The sequence below is a fragment of the Poecilia latipinna genome, unplaced genomic scaffold (assembly GCF_001443285.1).
Source record: "Poecilia latipinna isolate Pla-1442-1.1 unplaced genomic scaffold, P_latipinna-1.0 Scaffold1031, whole genome shotgun sequence".
Taxonomy (NCBI): domain Eukaryota; kingdom Metazoa; phylum Chordata; class Actinopteri; order Cyprinodontiformes; family Poeciliidae; genus Poecilia; species Poecilia latipinna.
In genome coordinates this window covers 105,461-124,556 of record NW_015113647.1, presented here as the reverse complement: position 1 = coordinate 124,556, position 19,096 = coordinate 105,461, and the positions used below count along the sequence as shown (strand labels likewise).

General features: G+C 44.8%; 1 protein-coding gene across 2 annotated transcripts in view; it reads right to left on the bottom strand.

The window, feature by feature from the left end:
- kalrnb (kalirin RhoGEF kinase b) overlaps positions 1 to 19,096 on the bottom strand; it is a 39,958-nt gene extending 20,862 nt beyond the window's left edge. The window contains exons 1-30 of one of the 2 annotated variants that reach the window (XM_015051103.1): positions 18,501 to 19,096; positions 11,118 to 11,192; positions 10,920 to 11,034; positions 10,566 to 10,758; positions 10,184 to 10,407; positions 9,770 to 10,103; positions 9,516 to 9,638; positions 9,245 to 9,436; positions 8,379 to 8,510; positions 8,170 to 8,304; positions 7,992 to 8,084; positions 7,738 to 7,860; positions 7,545 to 7,661; positions 7,259 to 7,333; positions 6,846 to 6,968; positions 6,695 to 6,747; positions 5,345 to 5,492; positions 5,062 to 5,258; positions 4,875 to 4,972; positions 3,581 to 3,744; positions 3,341 to 3,460; positions 2,827 to 2,906; positions 2,618 to 2,756; positions 2,412 to 2,546; positions 2,079 to 2,241; positions 1,818 to 1,933; positions 1,461 to 1,583; positions 627 to 809; positions 434 to 558; positions 272 to 338 (exon numbers count right to left, since the gene is read on the bottom strand). In XM_015051103.1, coding sequence (XP_014906589.1) covers positions 272 to 338; positions 434 to 558; positions 627 to 809; positions 1,461 to 1,583; positions 1,818 to 1,933; positions 2,079 to 2,241; positions 2,412 to 2,546; positions 2,618 to 2,756; positions 2,827 to 2,906; positions 3,341 to 3,460; positions 3,581 to 3,744; positions 4,875 to 4,972; positions 5,062 to 5,258; positions 5,345 to 5,492; positions 6,695 to 6,747; positions 6,846 to 6,968; positions 7,259 to 7,333; positions 7,545 to 7,661; positions 7,738 to 7,860; positions 7,992 to 8,084; positions 8,170 to 8,304; positions 8,379 to 8,510; positions 9,245 to 9,436; positions 9,516 to 9,638; positions 9,770 to 10,103; positions 10,184 to 10,407; positions 10,566 to 10,758; positions 10,920 to 11,034; positions 11,118 to 11,192; positions 18,501 to 18,555 — 4,020 coding nt within the window. In that variant the 5' untranslated portion in view covers positions 18,556 to 19,096. The remainder of the gene's footprint in view (positions 1 to 271; positions 339 to 433; positions 559 to 626; positions 810 to 1,460; positions 1,584 to 1,817; positions 1,934 to 2,078; positions 2,242 to 2,411; positions 2,547 to 2,617; positions 2,757 to 2,826; positions 2,907 to 3,340; positions 3,461 to 3,580; positions 3,745 to 4,874; positions 4,973 to 5,061; positions 5,259 to 5,344; positions 5,493 to 6,694; positions 6,748 to 6,845; positions 6,969 to 7,258; positions 7,334 to 7,544; positions 7,662 to 7,737; positions 7,861 to 7,991; positions 8,085 to 8,169; positions 8,305 to 8,378; positions 8,511 to 9,244; positions 9,437 to 9,515; positions 9,639 to 9,769; positions 10,104 to 10,183; positions 10,408 to 10,565; positions 10,759 to 10,919; positions 11,035 to 11,117; positions 11,193 to 18,500) is intronic. The other variant, XM_015051102.1, reaches the window with a different exon arrangement.

The following is a 19,096-nucleotide window of genomic DNA, read 5'->3' as shown; positions in this document are numbered from 1 at the left end:
CCACCAGCTGTTTGCTAATTGCTGCTGGCTAGTCTGAAGGAGGCGAGAAGGGGAGGAGCTGCACCTTGAAGGCGGGGCTAAGACAATCAGGTGTTTTAACAACTGAATGGTTGCCATGGAGATTAAAGGATTTCTCAAACCTTTCAGACTTATAGTTTTAGTAACTTAATTCTGATGTAATGACAGTAAAAACACAAAATCATTAAGTTCAGATGTTTAATTAAAAGTGTGTGTGTTTTTCTACACACACAGCTAATCCTCCATGTTTTACCTCGATGCACTCCTGCAGGTCTCTGACGTAAACTCTCTCAGTTTGGAGGAGCTCGGCCATGATGTACCTGCCCACACACACACACAGACACACAGACACACACACACAGATTTATTAGAGCAGAACGTCGCTCCTGGCGTGCCGCTCACACACCGTACTCACTCCTTCTTGCGGGCGGAGCGCCTCTTCTCGTCGCTGACCTGGTGACTCGGGTCGGACAGGTTGACCTCAGGGTCCGAGTCCGACAGGCTGTTGGGGATGAGCTCCAGCTCCAGGTCCTTGTTGTCCTAAACGAGCGCCACTGTTAGCCTTCAGATTACGGTTAGCATCTGCAGCAGTGGAGGGTTTTAATCACCTGAGAGCTGCTGCCCAGCGCGGCCTCCAGCAGGTGGCGGTACTGACCCATCCTGACCGTGAAGTCGCGGTAACGCTTGTCCACCGCCGAAACGCAGCGGCGCAGCTCGGCGCGGTGGGCGTGGCCTTTAGCCAGCATGCTCTCAGCCAGCTGGATCAGCAGGTGAACCTTCTCCTGGGTGTGCTGCGAGAAATTTACTCATTCATCGTTTGTTTTCACAGTTTCATCTTATCAGATAAAACCATCCAAAAAGGACAGAAATATTTCAGTTTTACTGTTCGCTTTGAGCTTCACCTGGTCTGGATGCAAAGGTGCTTCATGTTGGATGCTAAAATAACAGCTAATAGTAAATTAGCTGTGGTGTATATACACCTGATCTTCAGATCAGATTTATGTGTTTTTATGTTTTTTTTTTCTCATTTAGAAAAAAGGAACATTTCTGACAAAATAACTCCAAAATTTTGAGATCAATCTGAGAAATTTTCAGAATTTGAAAAGACAAGACAAAACTCAGAAATTAAAAGATTCTTAGAGGTTTTCTAGAAAAACAAGGACATTTATAAGTTTGGAAAGTTAAAAATTTCAAGAAAGAAGTCAGAATCTAATCTTGGAATAATAACAAAAATGTTCTAGAAAAAAATTGGAATTTTCTGAGCTCATTAAGTTGAAAATTTGTAAGAAAAAAATGCAGAATTTCTTAGTTTTTTTTTTTTTTTTAGAAAATTTCTGGGATCAATCTCTAAATTTTTGTTTTTTGGTATAAATTTTTCTCTTTTTTATTTTAAAACAAGTCAGTATGCTGTAGTTTAAGTTGAAACTGGTTTCTGGAACAACCTTTGCAGAAATGCAGAACTCTCTGTGCTGGTTCAGCAACTCCTGTGTTTCGGCAGCCGTTGCCCCCGGCGACGTGTGCGTGGCCAGGTAATGGTCACCTGACTGCTGCAGCCATTCAAGGGCCTGGAAGTGAACAGATTGAAATTTAGAGATTTACAGAAAGTTAGAGCTGTCTTTGTTTGTGGGGTTTATGCTTTTCTGTTTTTGATCATTATTCTAGCTTTTTAATACAACATCAAAAATATTGTAATGATTTCTAAACAAGATATTTACACAAACTGAGGAAAAGCAGCAGCTGACATTATTTCAGAGGGTCGTTTTGTTTCTGTGTTTGACCTCTGGAGTTTCTCGGTTTACCTGCTGGGCGTGGTTCTGGAACATCAGGTACTGCTGGCACTGGTCCAGTCTGCGTTTCTTCAGCGTCCAGAAATGAAGTACTCTGTTTTCTCTCTGGAGCAACTCGCTGAGGATTCCTGAGCACAAAGAAGCATCTCTGTCAGCTCAAATCCTCCAAAATCCCTAAATATAGAGTCCAATTATCTGTGGCGTCCCTCTGGGCTCTGTCCTGGTTACACTCTTTATTTTGACAATATGTGGATTGTTTTTGTTTCTGTGAACCTTTGACTTGCTGCTCCGGCACTCTGGAGTGCCCAGTGACCTCGGTGACCCCCGTCACCGCGGAGACCGTGACGTTGTGGCCGGAGATGTTGGCCATGGTGACGCTGTTTCGATGGATGTACTTGAGGAAGACCTCGGCGTTGCGTCTGGCCAGCGTACACGCCTGTCGCAGAAGAAACAGATCTGGTACAGGTTGTTTCCAGAAAACATGAAACCAGGAGGAACTCCTCAGTATAACACAGAAATGAAGTTAATCCACGGGGTAAATGTTGCTTTTTAAATCTATTTTTGATCTTTTCTAAAGGGAACTGAAGGTATTTTTTGTGGCGGTACCTTCAGGAAGGCCTCCTTCTGCTCCATGTGTTTGCTGATGAGCGGCAGCAGCTGCTCTGGCTGCCGCTCTCCTCCTGCGCACCAGTCCTCCTCCCTGCGGTACTCCTGCTCCAGACTCTCCAGGACGCCACACACCTGGTCAATCGGTACAGTGATGAACATGAAGCTCCCCCAGTGGTTAAACGTGGAACCGCAGTGGCGTTTACCTGCTGGGACGTCCGGTAGAAAGCGGCGGACGCGTTGACCAGCTTCAGTCTGTCTTCGATCCTCAGCATCAGCGTCTGCCAGTGCAGCGCCACCGTCTGGGCGCAGGCCCTCACTGCATCCGGGTCGTAATGGCCTGACCTGAGCAGAAGCAGAGACTTCCTGGTGAGCGGATCGGTCCAGCGTTGATGGAGGAAGTTCTGCGTCTTACCTGACGAGCAGCTCGGCTCGCTGCTGCAGAGCCAGCGCCACCTGGTGGGTTCTCTGCAGGGAGTCTGCATGCAGCAGAGCCTGCAACACAACGTGAGTCCAGTTTCCTTAACGTGCTTTTTGATTTCCATTCGTTTAGAAAAACAATCTGGAAAACTCAATTTTCTGCTTGGTTTTTATATAAAATGTAAAGGGTGCTGTTACAATAAATTGTTCCAGCAATTATTTTGATAAACAATAATATCGTTTTGACATCATGTTCAAATATTATAATGATGGCATAATAGAAACCAACAAACTCTAATTTTGTATAAAACTCTTACAGCTTTAACACTGGAGCAGGAAAATATTTTAAATCATCCAAAATAAAACAGCCAAAATCAATCAATAAAAAAACACATGAATTGTGATGTTTCTGTCGTCTGAATGGGAATTTAAATTGATCATGGTGTTAATTGATTGTTTATTGTGACAGACTTAAGCATTAAATGTTTTATTTCTGTGTCTGCAGTAACCTCGATGGTCTGTTGGAGGCGCTCATGCTCCCGCTGCAGCTGCTCGGCTTCAGACAGACAGCTGGAGTTCAGCATGCAGGAGGACAGCTTCATCTCGCCCTCAGAGATCCAGCCCAGCACCTGAGAGAGGCACACACACACACACACACATACACACACACACACACACACACACACACACACGTAGGTATGCAGTAGGAAGTCTGAGTGTGTGTGCGCAGAGGGCTGAGTGTGTGTTACCTGTTTGACCTGGCTCTGCAGGTGTCTGAGCTGCAGGTTCTGCTCCAGGTATGTGTGTGTGTGGTCTGCGATCTGCTGCAGTTCCTTCTGTTTGTCCTGCAGGAGGCGCTGCAGCTCCTCCACCTGCGCCGTCAGGCCTCCCTCCGCCTCCGACAGCTCCATACCTGCAACATGCTCCACCTTAGAAACCACACACACCAGCTGCCTCATTGTGCATGCACGCACTGATGTGTGTGTCTCCATGGCGAATTCAATACGCCGGTTTCCATGGGGATCAGCTGTGTGCTTCAGAGAGCAGTTTCTATAGCAACCCATCCCCTTTTTCCCCCTCTCCACCTCTGACATCAGTGTGATGCTGGGCTGTTCGCCGCTGGGGAAAATCTGCTGACTGATTCTTGTGGCTCTCTAGGATTTTATTCTGTTCAGATTGAACCACTAATAATAGAAAGGCTTTGGATTCAACATGGCCGACATTCTGTTGTACCTTTTTGTCTCGCATCACCGGACTGTTGGACATTAGATGCTCCAAGAAGTGTCAGCGTTTTCTGAAATCAGGGGATCTGAACCTGCTTATGGATCTCCAACATGGATCATTTCATTCCCTCACCGGGCGCCGTCATTAAACGTCCTACAACACTAAAGCACCGATAGAGCTAAAAACATTTGATTCCAAATCCAGAATCACTCAGGATGTTTAACGCCTCACAGTTCAGTAGATTCGGTTCGACGGCGAAACAGAATTGCAACATTTGTTCTCTCGTTCCAAACATGGTTCTGGGACTCGTATTAAAACAAGACAGCTTAGGAATCCCTAAATCTCTGTTTTCATGAGGACTTGGGGTGAAAACCGTTTTCCTAAAACATGTTCCTGTAACGGGAGTCTATCACCACCCCTGACTGTTCAAGTGATCAACTGATCGATCGACCTGTTTATCTGAACCCTGTCTTTTCTTATGGTGTACCTCAGGGGTCTCAAACTCCAGGCCTCGAGGGCTACTGACCTGCAGTTTTTCGATGTGGCACAGGGACAAAACACTGGAATGAAATGGCTTAATTACCTCCTCCTTGTGTAGGTAAGTTCTCCAGAGTCCTGCTAATGACCTAATTATTCTATTCAGGTGTGGTGCAGCAGAGGCACATCTAAAAGTTGCAGGACAGTGGCCCTCGAGGACTGGAGTTTGAGACCCCTGGTGTACCTCAAGGCTCTGGCATTAGGTATCTTTGTTTTTCTCTGTATGCAGATGACAGCAGGTTTTACCTCTTTTCTCATTTTGAAGTAAAACCTGAAACCTACCTGATGCTTGGACCTCTGTGATGTATTGCTGAAGGTCATGACCTTGCTGGATCACCTCATAGATCATATTGTTCATCGCCAGCCTTCGCTCCATGTGCCTGCAGAGCAGTCAGATGATAAATTAAAGCCTGATAAAAAATATTATGTACCATAAGTCAGCAAGATGACGCCAATCTGCTCAGTCTACCTGTGGATACGCTGTTGAGCCAAGGTCAACGCCTCAGGTGTGGCCTCTGCCAGGCGAGACTGGCCCAGGGCTAGCTTGTCCTGGGCTAGCTGCTCAGTGTTAGCATCAGCTAGCCGTGGAGATGTTAGCTTCTCAGAGGAAAAGTCCTGGGACTGCTTTTGAAGGTCCTGTTTCCAGGCATCCATTTCCCCAGTTACCTGAAGACCAAATGATGTTAAAGAATCAGGAATATTACAGCAGGAAAAGGTTTTACTTGGTAGAAAAGGGTAGAACCAGGCGTCACCTCCAGGGTGCACTGCTGCAGAATGCGGAACTGCAGGAAAATGTCCAGTCTGATCTTCTTCTGGTGGAAAAGTTCCTCCAGTTGAGCGTGGGACTCCTCCAGCTGCTGCAACACCGACTCCACATGGGCCACCGAGCTGCCCTGGGGCCTAAAACAAGCGCACCTCTTAGTATGTACAGCAGAAAGGAAACCGAACCAATTCATCTGAAAAATATCACCGAGCTTATCATAACCTGGAAGGAAACATAATTTTACAAAATTATGCAAAACAAAAATTCTACAAACACAAAAATCTTACAAGAAATTGTCATTGTGAGATAAAAAAAAACAAAAAACTGAATGAATCGAATGAAAATCCAACACATTTATAACCGAGAAGACATGGATTAGTTGTACATGCATGTTTGTGAAAAAAATCAGCACAAAAAAGATAAAATAATTCAAGCAAAGACAGAAATTAAAATAAAATCCCATATCTTAAAGAAACCTGAAAACATTTATTCATCTGATGCACAGAATCATCTTCAATTCCTTCAACAAAAATAAACCTTTCAGAACTAAATATATTCTAAATATTATGAAAGAAAAGCCCAAATAGCATCACTTAAAAAACATGGCGCCATAATTTCTGATGAAAACGTAAATTGACAACATGGTGATGTTTTCCTAATTTAAATTTATAAAACATCCAAACCAAGATGAAACTTTTAGTCTAATTTAACGTCAACAGTGAGAAAAAAATGCTTGATTATTTTTTTTTAATTCGGTAGATATGTTTCTGTTACAAATGTCGCATAAATACAATTTCACGGTTTCTATGAAATAAAAAAATGCAATTAAAATCACATGTGAATAAGTTTGTTCACATAATTAGTCATTAAAATCAGGGCAGCGACCAGGATACGAGTTTAACGCGTGGAGACCTCTAGTGGAGCCTGGTGGTATTGCAAATTGAAAAGTGTTTCTATTGTAGTTTTTATGAAATACACAAATTTTGACATGACTAAAAAACCTAACGCAAAAACCTTTTATCAAAATATTTGAGATTTTTTTAAATTAAGGGATTAATTTTCATAATTTCAATTTGAGCAATTTTAAGGTCAATAGAAGCGCAGCTAGTGTATCTGGACGACAACACATGGCATCTTCTCATCACATTCCTGATAAAAACTTAGCCAATTAATCAATCAATCAATCAATCAATCAATCAATCAATCAATCAATCAATCAATCAATCAGCCAATCAATCAATCAGCCAATCAATCAATGTTCTAATAATAATCTATAAAGATTATCTGATCTAGAAAACACCTCCTAGATTCTGTATCAGGCATTGATGCCATGAATCACCTGAGTTGCAGGATGAGATCTTCTCCTTCCCGGATGACACTCATTGCAGCTTCCTGCGGGTCAGGGTTAGAGTGTTAGTGCGGGGTGAGAGGTCAAAGGTCAGGGAGTGTTAGGTTGTTATGGAGACGCTGGGGTTGAGGCAGCGGCGTACCTGTGTGTTGGCTTGCTGCTGCTGCTGCTTGCTGATCAGAGCCTGCAGCGCCTCCACCGTGTCTGGACACACCAAGAGGTCAGAGGTCAGCTGCTTCTGGAGGCCCTCCATCCACACCGACAGCTAAAGAGCAGAGGAAGAAGAAGAGAGCAGTCGTTATAGTTCATTCACTCACCGTTGTATCTGCTTTTTCTTTTTGATTATCTGTTCTCATTATGGGCTTTGTACATAAGTTTTATTATATTTTATTTTACATCATCAGTTATTTGTCTCATCAATGAGAACACCAACTCATTTATTTTTTCATATCTCGACTCCTTCAACATGTAATTGCATGTCAGGAATTTTTCTACTGCTATAAAATATCATGAACGTTTAGAAGCGATGAGTCTCTGTGTTTCTAGGGATGTTACCTCCTTAGTGTGAGTGTAGAAGGACACAGCGAGGTCCAGCAGCAGCTTCCTCTGCTCCACACGCTGGATGAAGGCCTGCAACACACAGCACTGATGTCAGAATCCAGCATTTAGACACAACCCAAGATGTAGAAATAGCCCAGCATTTAGACACATCTCAGCATTTAGACACACTGAACTCATCCCAACTTATTGACACCTCCCGGCACATACAAACCCCCAGCCCCCTCCAGGACATAGACACCCCCCCCCCTCTCCCTCCAGGACATAGACACCCCCCGGCTACCTGCATTCGCAGCTCCAGGTCTCTGGCCGCCTGGTAGATCTCCTCCTCCTCACACTCTCCTGCCTGGGCTAGCTGGTCGGCCGCCTCCAGAAGCTTCTCTGCGTTGGTGTAGGTGTTCTGAAAGACAACCAGAGGTCAGTTTGAGGTGGGTTCAGCTTGACGGAGGATCCAGATCAGGGAACGTTTGGGTCACCTGTGCGACTTGCTGAAAGTCGTCGTGCCGTTTCTGCAGCGCCCGCGCCCGGTGCAGGGACTTCCCCACCCCGGTGTGTTTGTTGAGGAAAACCTCTCCATGCTGCTCCACCCAGTCCAACACCTGACGGAAAATTAGGTGGAAGGAAAATCTGGATGTAATCTGGTCAGTCATTAAAGCAAGTGCCTCGGGCTACGCAAATATTGATTGATTGATTGATTGATTGATGTCAGCGTGGATGTTGGTGGTCCGACCTGTTTAACATCTTGCTGGAACACGCAGAGCTGCAGGCGCTGATGGAGGCGGAGCTTCCTGTGCTGCCAGGCTCCTTCCACCTCATGGTGACCCTGAGCAGACAGGAGAAAGTCCCGGTCCGTTTTCATGTCTGTCTGTCATAATCCTGCCCTGACGGCACATTGTACCGAGCCTCACCTGCATCACCTGGTGCAAAACTCCCATGATGCTGTGCGTGGCCGGGGTGAAGTCCGGCTTGGCTGCCGACTCTTCAGACTCACTGCTGGCATTTCGCTGGAGGACGTCCATTAAAGCTTTTCCACTTTCACTGACCTGCAAGCGAACAGGAAGACTTCAGGTTTCTTCATGCAGACACAAAGTCGTTAGTTGGGACTTCAGGCCAATACCTGCGTGTAGTTGGCAGATATCTCCTCGTTTAGCTCCTGGTGCTTTTTAGTCGCAGCTTCCAGCTCTGCTGTTGCAGTCGGTAAGGGACCTTCAGAGCACGTCTTCACCCAACCCTCCACCCGCAGAAGGAACTGGACAGAGAGACGGACATTCAGGTGAGAAACATCCCGAACATGAAGAAAGACCAAATAGTCTTCAAAGACCTTCTCTTGGACTTCTTAGTGACGCCAAATGAGGACAATGAAACAGGTAAGGCAAAGAACTCATGAATTGTTTCATATAAATCATAATGTTGCATAATTTAAGCAAGAAGAAAGATGCGACTCCAAGCAGCCATGAGGCCACAAGTCCAGAGAGAACAGGTAGGATTAGTCTCTGAGCATTTATAAAATGTGATTTAGACCCAGAAACCGAGTCAGAAACTGAGACAGAATCCTTCCTTTGGTCTTCGGGACACTTTTTTGCTACTTTAGGTCATAATGGTTTATGCTGTACTGGATATAAAGGTACGTTCTCTGCCCCTTGGTGGAAACATAAAGATAGATTATGGTCTGAGCAGCAGAGTCATAAAGCCACAACACGTCTCTGCTGGTAGCGTTTCTTAATTTTTTCTCCAGAGATGCATCCTGATGTAAAAAGTCTGCTCTCAGTCAGTGGTGTTCAAAAAATGGAAAGGAGAAAGAACAAGAGTAGTGCGCAGAAGGAAACAGACAAACTTGTGGTTAGTGACGTCAACTGAGGACGATGAAACTGGTAAAGGAAAGAACAGTTCAACCCTGTCAATGAATTGTGAGGCGTTGTGGCGTATAAAACATAACATTACTTCAGTCCATAATGGCTTACTGATTGTTGGACGTAACGGTACCTGCTCTGCCCCCTGGTGGAAGCCAGTTGCCATGGCAAGCGTGTTGCTGCGCTCCTCCAGGGCGGTCGTCAATGCCTTCCAGTCTTCCTGTAACCGTGACGACACCATGGCGATGCGCTCCGCTCCATAGTGGCCGGCCTCGGCGAGTCTTGCTGCCACGGTGACCACGCTGTCCACGTTTACGCTCCCGTTCTGCAGAAGCGCAGGTGACGCCATGTTTAAGTCATGAAACACTCAGCAAGGCGTCAGAGACGGAGACGTACACACTGACCATGCAGTTGGCGGTGAAGTGCTGGTGTTGTGTTTGCAGGTCGACAGCGTGCTGGTGGTTCTGACCGACTTCTGTCACACTCTGCATGAACAGCTCTTTGCTGTGGGCGATCCACTCCGACATCTGAGACAAGGAGAGGCAGCAGCAACACAGGCGGGTCAGACAGCAGCTCTGGATTTGCATATAACGATGCAAAACTTGATTGAAAATTAGGAAAAATAATGCAAAGCTTGCTCGCTGGGTCATGACCTCACCTTGGTGGCGTCCTGCTCAAACAGGTGCAACTGGAGACCCTGGTCTAGGTGCAGCTTTTTGTCGCTCCAGCTCTGGAGCAGGTGGGTGCGACCAGCCTGCAGCCGGTCTAGCAGAGAGGAAACCTTTGGGGCCACACTCTGGAAGTCGGCCCCCCCTGACAGCCAGGTGCCGCCGCCTCCGCCTCCTCCACCTCCTCCCCCACCCTCAGTGGAGCTGTCACCATGTGAGGGGCCCAGGCGCATTCGCTGAAGCAAGCTCTTCCCCTCTCTGTCCAGGGCATCCACTGGTGCGGTGGCGATCGTGTTCCGGAGACGACTGTGTTCCTCTAGAAGTCTGATGATGAGAATTCCCTAACGTTAGCGTTCAGGTCGACCCTGAGCGACCCTGACCTATGAAACATCCAAAGTACTCACTTGCGGGCCTCGTCCACATCTTTGGGCTCTGGTATGCGGTTCAAGCCGGCCTCCAGCTGCTCCAGCTGAGCCAGAAGCTGTGTTGCAGCTCCGGAGAACTCTTCGAGTCCCAGACGAAGTTCAGTCCACTCCACGTGGTCGTACTCCAAAGAGCCGCCGAGGTCCGCCGTGAGCTGGGAGGGGTCGATGAGCCGGGAGAGGCCTTCCACTGACACCAGGCTGGTCTGGGGACAGAGACGGGTTACTGCCTCAATGCAGGAAACCTTAACAGCTTGAACATTAGGGAGTGGCACTAGAAGATGTTTCATCTCTCTGTTAAGTTGCTGCATCTTCCAGTTGGCCTCCAGTCAAGAACCCACGATTGAAGAACAGCTGGCGGTACCTCAAAGCTAAACTTGGCGCTGCCCAGGTTGGTCTTGTGTTTCTGCCAGAAGGTGTCCGGTTTGATGAGCAGAGCTGCGTGGATGTTGGAGGAAAATGATTCCTGTAGCGTCCTCAGCACTGGCTTCACGCTGTCCCACTTACTGCCGCGCATGTCCACCACAACGGTGAAGCCACGAGCTCGAACGTCCTCACTGAGGGAAACACAGAGCAGCAATGAAACCAACGTCTCTTCCTTCAATAAAACTAAAGACAGAGCACTTTCTGCCACACTGGGGTCTATGTTCACATTAATGTTTGAATAAAAAAAGCCGATCCTTATCAGTCTTGGCAGCAAAGACATTCAGAGTTGTACCTGGGAACTGTTGACAGGTAGGTGACCAGTCGGCTGAGATCTTCCTGTTTTATTCGATCGTGATTGGTCCTTGCTGGAAAGGTAAGAATTGGTCCGCCTCGTTTGTCTCTTCCACCTGGAAATCACATACAACTGTGACTTCAACGCGCTTCCAGAATAAAACCAGCAGGACCAGAATAAAACCAGCACTGTTTTTACCTGATACAAAGGCCACTTTCTCTCTGAGCACCGTCAGGACATCCACGGCCCGAACAGTCTCTGCTTTACCAGAACCTGGAAGACAAACATCGACGTCTTTAGCTTGTGTTTGGTGTCTCGTCTGTGTCCTCCAACCTCTAGAGACTTTTTTTATTCCTCCAAAAATAAAATCCACCTAAAACATCCAAAGCAGATTCAATCCCCTGCACACGTTCAGGCTGGAGCTGGTTCACATTAAGCACCTTTTGCATCCAATTATTTGTCAGTTAATCCATAAATAATCTAATATTGTATAAATTAAGCTTAAGTGGTTAGAAGAATATGACATTATTCATTAAAAGCTAGTTTAATAGTTGCTTTAATTGTGCCTTTTGGAGCAGTAACTTTCTAATCAATGGGTGTGAGAACAGTTTACAAGTCAGGATTTAACTTGCCAAACTCACAGGTTTAGAGTTGGTGCTAAAACCTTATTAAAGCTGATTTTATGGTTTTGATGATTTAGAGACAATGTGTAACCAGGATCCCCAGAAAGAAACACGTTTGTGTGTCTGTGTGTGTGTGTGTGTGTGTGTGTGTGTGTGTGTTCAGACATGCCTCCCATATGCGTCAGATCATCCCGCTCAGCAGGAGGAAGCTAATCCAACACTCGCACACTGAGGGCATTAAACGCCTCACATTAGCAGCCCGACAGGCAGAGATAACCCTGAGAGAGAGAAACGTCTCTCTGGCTCTCCACCGCCGTCCTGCTCCGTCTCCTCCACACCCAACAGGCTTTCATCTCACACACCAAAAACACTCAGCAACTACAGCAGAGACGACCTTGGGATACAGGAATGTTTGATGTCTGTGCGAAATAAAGAGAGGATGTTTTAAAACAAGGAGAGGATAGCTGGACTCTTCTGTTTCCCCATGCAGAATGTTTCCAGGCTTTGGGTTTTTAGTCAGAAATGAGCTTCAGATGAACTCCTTTACATCCAGTGAACAGAGAACTAATGAGTGAATGTTCTTCTGGGAACCTTTAAGATTTTATTAACATGACGTAAACTGAGGCCGTCTGCTGATTGGATTTAGTCAACTCACTTCATCTCCTCATCTTCCTGATTGATGACAATGAATGTTACGTATTAGGATCAATAAGTTCTCTAATTGAGCAAAGTGAAACATGTTTTCGACTTTATTTTAACCGCTTTTCTCAGTTTCTGACTACGTCGCCCCTTAGTGACGGCTGCAGACACAACTGCTGAAAACTGCAGTAACGATGTAGATCATACTCTTTTCTTTCTGCCACTATAAATAAACACATCAGATGTTGGCCTGTTGGGTAATACAGACGTTCAGAGACATTTTAGACGTAGCATTCATTGTGGTTTCAGTGATGCTGCGAAGTCGATTGGAGTTCAACTCAAACCATCTTCCACCGATGGTTCTGGTTTGGTTGATGAATTTTCTCAATGCCATCTTGGGAACAGCTGATATATTCTGGTCTTATCGTCTATTTTACATCTGGATGAAACTGGAAAAACTCCAGAAGAACCATTTACAAAAACAAACAAACCTTTCTTCCTACTGCATATGTCTTTTTTTTCCCCCCAGGCCTTTTCTGAAGCCTACGACGGTTTTCATGTCTTAATGCAGTTATATCTACTCTGTTCCAGACGGATGTATCTTTGAGTCTTTAATCTTTACCTAACAGCAGGCTTTTTGCACCCTGCTGACTGATATTTCTATCAAAAGAAAGAGCAAACTTCACTAACATCCACTGAACACGTCTTCCTGGTTATCCAGATGACTACTGGTGATGTGGGGATGCAAAGTGGGAAACGTTTCTGCGTCAGCGATTTGGGAAAAATCCTGAGTGAAGCTATTGAACATTCTGTTTCTCTCTGAGCCGTTTTGCTCCAGAAAAAGCAAAAATAAGAATTATGTATAAAAGACAAAGAGAGGAACTTATATTTCTTAAAAGTTTTATAGTTTAGATTAGATGTTTCCATTGAACTACAGGCATAAACATGTCAAGTTTGGAATTTTAATAATTTATCAGAACTGTTCTTTTCCAGATTAGAATGGGTAACAAAACTAAAAACAGAGTTTCCCATGGCTGATTTTAGTCACACAGGTTTAAAATTATTGCTCTTTTAGCCGTCAGCATCTTCTGGTGTCATTCTTCAAGGCAGAGTTAATTTAGGCTGATAGTCCAGTAGATTTGGTTCAGATCAAAACTCCATCGTCTGCTCCACCTCCAGCTGCTGTGGTTCTCTTTCTCTCTGCTCTGAGTCAAACCAACCTGTTCCCCTCCTGGCCTGTGGGGGCGCTGCACCAAGAGCCACTGAAGGAAACGACACAAAAACCTCTGAAGACACTGAGCGCAACTTCCTTCTTCGCCAAATGGAAACAAAATGGAGGCGTCAGATTTTGGCGGTTATTTGAACTTGGCTAAAGACTGCAAGACATTTCTCCTGCTAGCACTAGGCTAACACATTTGTTTTGGTTGAATTTACCCAGAATGCCCACATCTTGCTTTTTGGGCCATCTCCAGCTCGCTTGGCGTTCACACTTGAACCGCACCAGAGTTCAGTTCAACCAAACCGACTGAAGTTTGGAGACGGATCAGAGTTAGATTTCACATTCACGCCTCACCCACCGGAACGGACTTTCTGGGCAAATGGACTGGAGTTGGACTAAAGCGTTTAAAGCAATTAAAAATTAGTTGTTTTTTTAGCTCAGATTTGGCTCCTTGACATATTCCACACATCTTCAGTATGACTGAGTATGTAGCTTAGTATGTAGCTTTGTGTGTCGAACACTGAAAAGCGGATGCAGGAAGGAAGGAGTGTTCTCTCTAATCATCCTTCAAATCAACAGCAAAGTGACTGAATGTTGGACCCAGTTGGGAGTCCAAACGGCTCGGTTCTGGAAGCCCAGCAGAGTTCTGCCTCAGGAAGAGTTCGGTGTGAAGTCTGTTAGCATAAACCAACAAAGGGAATCTTTAGATTTGCCTCTGATCATCTCCATAATCAAGCGTTGAGCTGGTGGAAACTCATCAGGCTCCAGCTGAGCCACAGTGATTACAGAAACTCAGAACCTTTTTACACGTTTCACAGACCGAGCTGGAAATGGGCTGAGTTCATTCTTCACAAGGGAGCAAATTGAACCATGATGGGCTTCAATCTGCTCTAAAAGAAATCCAAACGGCCTTTGCGTCCATTTTTCAATCACGTTTTCCACCAGTCGATTAGTGAAATCATATCTATGAGCCGATTCGCTTCAGTCCAGGGAGGTTTGGCTGAAAATCAGATGAACGTCGCAGAAACATGGAGATAATTTGCTTGATCTAAACTTCATTCCAGCTGCTAATTGAGTTAAACTTTCAGCAAAAAGCAACAGGCAGGTGAGAGAGGCAGCCGTGGCAGAGGCAGCTGCCACAACGTCTGTGGTGGATTGGATGATTAATATGACATTTTAAACAAATTGATAAAACAGAAACGAGAATACATATATATGTTGGCGACAGCTGCGACAGATGCCGCTAAAGTCACAGAACCAGTGGCAGCTTTTTGAATTTTTAAATTTTATTTAATTTTGCTTTTAATTGATTTGTTCAGTGTAAACCTATTCATATTCAATATTCAATCTGCCACAAAAGCAGAATCCATGTCAGCTGCCACAGAATCAGTGGCGTCTTTATGAATTTTTAAATTAAACTTTTTTTATTGATTTTTTCAAAATAAACATTCATATTCATATTCAATATTCAATCTGGCACAAAAGCCGTGTCAGCTGTCACCGAATCAAAGGAGATTATATGAAGTTTTAAATCAAATTTTAATTTATTTAACTTATTTGTTCTAAATAAATGGTTATTTAGAACAAATTAATTGGGTATTAATTTTCCCACAGAAGCCGTGTCACCTGAGCCGTGGCAGCTGCCACCAGGAGGGCCACTGTAGCTGCCGCTGCCATGACTTTCCGTCTCTCACAGCGTGAGGAGGTGTTGGTGTTAGCATGGAGCAGAAGCTAATGACTGAGCGGTGGGCGTTTGTAATCTGCTGGGCGCTAACATGCCTGGCGCCGGCGTGTTCTGTCAGGAAGTGGATTGATCCCTAATCAGCTGCCAATCAGGGGGATTTCCACTCAGACCCCCACTCAGTGAGTCGGCGTTGGGCCCAGAATAGAAGCAGATGAAAGAGCCTTTGGAGGAACTTGCTGTCAGTCTGTCAGGACTCATCAAACTGATGATTACGTAACAGCAGCTAATGAATGCGTTGCAGCCTGAAATGTCAGGCCGGAGGGTCTGAAGACTCACTCTGCCTCCGAGAGGCCGGAGCCCGACCCAGAACCCGACCCGAGCCGCAGGGCCCTCCGTGACCTCGCTGCGTCGCTCTGGCATTTCTCTGCCGCCGTTTGGATAATTACCATCAACGCTGAACACGCAACAATTCAGCAATACATTAAATCAGTTTTACTACTCCCAACCCCATCGTCATGGAGATCTACTGTTTAGGAATCCACCAAAAATAATCCACACAGCAGCAGAACGGATCCGAGGCAGAGAACCCAAAATTATAACAAGAGCAGAACTTCTTCAACATAATTTTACTCAAGTAAAAGTAAAAAGTATCCGTCAACGGTAAAAATGTGTTTGGTAAAAAATCTACTGATAGCTGATCGAATTATCAATAATTTAATATTTAAAAATTACAACATCAGATGAACCAAAATATAAATTAACTGGAATTTTTGATATTTTACTTTAAGGAGAAAAATGACAATAATTCATGTAAGAAACAAAAAAAAGTATCAAAACCAGGGAGAAGAAAATGTTTCCTGATCAACTTTAACAGAAACTGCAGCTGTGTGTCTGAGTCTGGTGAAATTTTGGCTAAAACTTACAGAATCCAGAAATTTGACTCGAGTAAGAGAAGAGATACTTCAGAATAAAATGACTCAAGTAAATAGTGAAAAGCACAAATTAGTGCGAATATTCCCTAAAGTATTTTTTTTTCTAAAAAGTTACTCAAGTAAATATAATAGAGTAAATGTAATCAAATCTGATCAACACCATGATTTCATCCATTATTTCTTCAAAATAAAAGCATGTTGGGTAAATTGATCCAAAATATTAATAATATTGATACCAATCAAATATCAATTTCCTCTTGCAATTTTATTTAGTCTTTATATTTTAGTTTCTCAAATCTACTATAAAGTTTAATTAGATTTTTTAATTAATTAGATTTCATTAGATTTTTATTTCTCAAAGAACATTTTTTGTGCTTTTTTTATTATTTAGATAAAAATATGTTTTGTTTTTCTATTGTATCTGTTATTACTTATCAACTTTATCTAAATTCTGTCCCAAGTTTTACCAAAATAACTGAAAGGAAAAACTACAAAAACTCCTAAAGGTCAAACACAAAAACCCAGATTTTTCCAAAATAAAAGCCCCTCGGTTACAAAACATGAATCCTTCTACGTTCCTTACTAAATTTAAAGATTTTTTTTTAGATAAAAATAAAACACTTTCAGTTTGTTTTATGCTTATTTGAAATTAATCCTTTATCTCCTTCACATTAAATGTTTTTATCTCCTGACATAAATTAATTTGTTCCATTAAATTACATAAAATGCTTATTTCATTTTTATTTTTTACCTTCCCAGATAAAAAGCTGCCAATTTAATCTGTAAAAGTCGTTTTCAGTTTAAACAGAGTTTGTGAGAGTTGTCGGCACATTCAGCATGTGAAGCAGCTCAGCCGCCTCAGGCTTCCTGGGGTCAGAGGTCAGAGGTCGTTGCCGACTGCAGCTGTCGGCTTCAGACTCTGATCTCACGTTTGACATCAGAAGTTTTTCAGAAGCGATAACATTTATATCAGCTCTGTTTTCAAAATCAGTTCATAACGAGGCGTTTTAATTAAACGTGACGTCAGTTCGTCGCTCCAACAGGAATCGTTCAGGACGTTTGTCTTCAGATTCAGAAATGTTTTACTGATCCTAACGAGAAAGTAAATGTTCTGACTCATTTAGATCTCCTGTAGCAGTCTGTGTCGCAGCAAACTTGAAAAAGCCTCTAAAGATTTCAACATGAAGTGTAAGAGAATACACATCACTGTTGAGCCTTATTAGCATTTTCATTATTAATATTTTATAATTAATCATCTGTTTTTTATTTCTGCTTTTTTTCATTGTTTTTAATTTTGAAGTTTAAAATATCTTCCTGTTTCAAAGTTAATTGTTAATAAAATTAAAGTTTATTTTTCTTTAAGAGTTAACTTGAACATCACACAGCATGATGCTGCCACCACCGTGCTCTATCATTCAGGTTTAAGGTGCAGCATCATGTTTTCTGTCTCCAACATGATGAGTAACAGTAACTAAACTTCATTTATGTAGCAAAATTCTAAACATGAGACATAAAAACGCCAATAATCATTTTATTGTTTTATTTGTAAAGTCGTTAATATAGAGTTATCCCAGTTACCTTCCGCTGAAATTAAGCCCTGTGGGTTTTGATCTGAAGCGTAATGGGATCAAATATTCATAATTATAACAACCGTCTGTTCAGGTACCTGCCAGGTTTTCACCTGAGTTATCTAATCTGTTCAATCCTAATCCAGTTGGATTAACAAAGACCCACTGCAGACATTTCCTCCATTTGGCTTTTAGTTTCTGCAGAAATCCTTCATCAGATTCAGGTTTTTAATGAGTCTCAGCCAAACGTCTGCAGTAAGGAGACGTCATCAGGACCGAGTTTGGGCCCCTGGTGGCCCTTCAGAACCAAATTTGGGTTAGCAGGACCCATCAGAACCCTTCAAGACAAATGTTTGGGTCCCTGGTGATCCCTCAGAACCCTTCAGGGCCAATTTGAGCCAATTTAGGACCAATTTTGGGATCCTGAAGGTCAATCAAAAGCCTTCAAGAAAGAGTTTGGGTCTCTGGTGGCCCCTCAGGGCCTTTAGGGCCAAATTTGGGGCCCTGAAGGCCCTTCAAGGCAGAATGGGGGTCCCTGGTTGCCTCTCAGGTCCCTTCAGGACCAGATTTGGGCTCCTCAGAACCTCTCAGTTTGCCTCCGGGCCCCTGGAGCTGCTGACAGCCCCTCAGGTTCTCCACAGATGTGAACACACTCCACATTACATCACACACACCAGCTTCAAGGGCCAGCAGGCCTTCCCACAATCCTCCTTGGTCGGACCCTCCACCCCCAACTCACGCTCACAGCGCGCGCTTGGATATGCGCGTGCACGCGCCTCAGTGCTGCTGGAGAGGGATGCTCACACACACACACACACGCAGACGGTCCGTCAATGGGCGGATGTTGGAGCATCATGGCGACAGCAGCTCCCTCTCCACACACTCCCACACGCACGCGCACGCGCTAACACCCCACCTGCCGTCGCCAGGCCGTCCTGGCCCGCTTCTCCTCCTCCCTCAGCCGGATTCATCCTCCTCTTCCTCCTCCTCTTCCTCCTCCGTTATGTGCCGTCGCTCGGTCGGTCCGCTCCGCCTCCCTGCTACCCGTCCATCCCCGCAGCCTCACATCAGATCGGGTCGGTACCAGCCGCGGGCTCCGGTGCTCGCTCGGTGGGATGCGTTCCTCTCCTCCCGGTACCGATCGGACCGTTAGTGCTGCATCCTGCTCGGCTCAGCCTCGACCGTCCGTCCTGCTCCTCTTCCTCCTCCTCCTCCTCCGCCGCTGCTTCTGCTGCTGGGCTTACGTTACCGTGATCCCGCGCGGCATCGCATCACATCACGTCACCGTTACCGGGACCGTTACTGGTGCCGTTACTGGTACCGTGGAGCCCACGCAGGCCGGGTATCCCCTCTCAGTGTCTCCTGCGGCCGCTCGGTGTGTGTTTCAGCACGCAGGCGCACTGGAGACAGAGAGGCGCTGTGCACGAGAGCTGCAGCATCTGCTGCACCGACACGCACACACACGCACACACACACACACCCCGCCTCCACCCGTTACTACAACGTTACCGG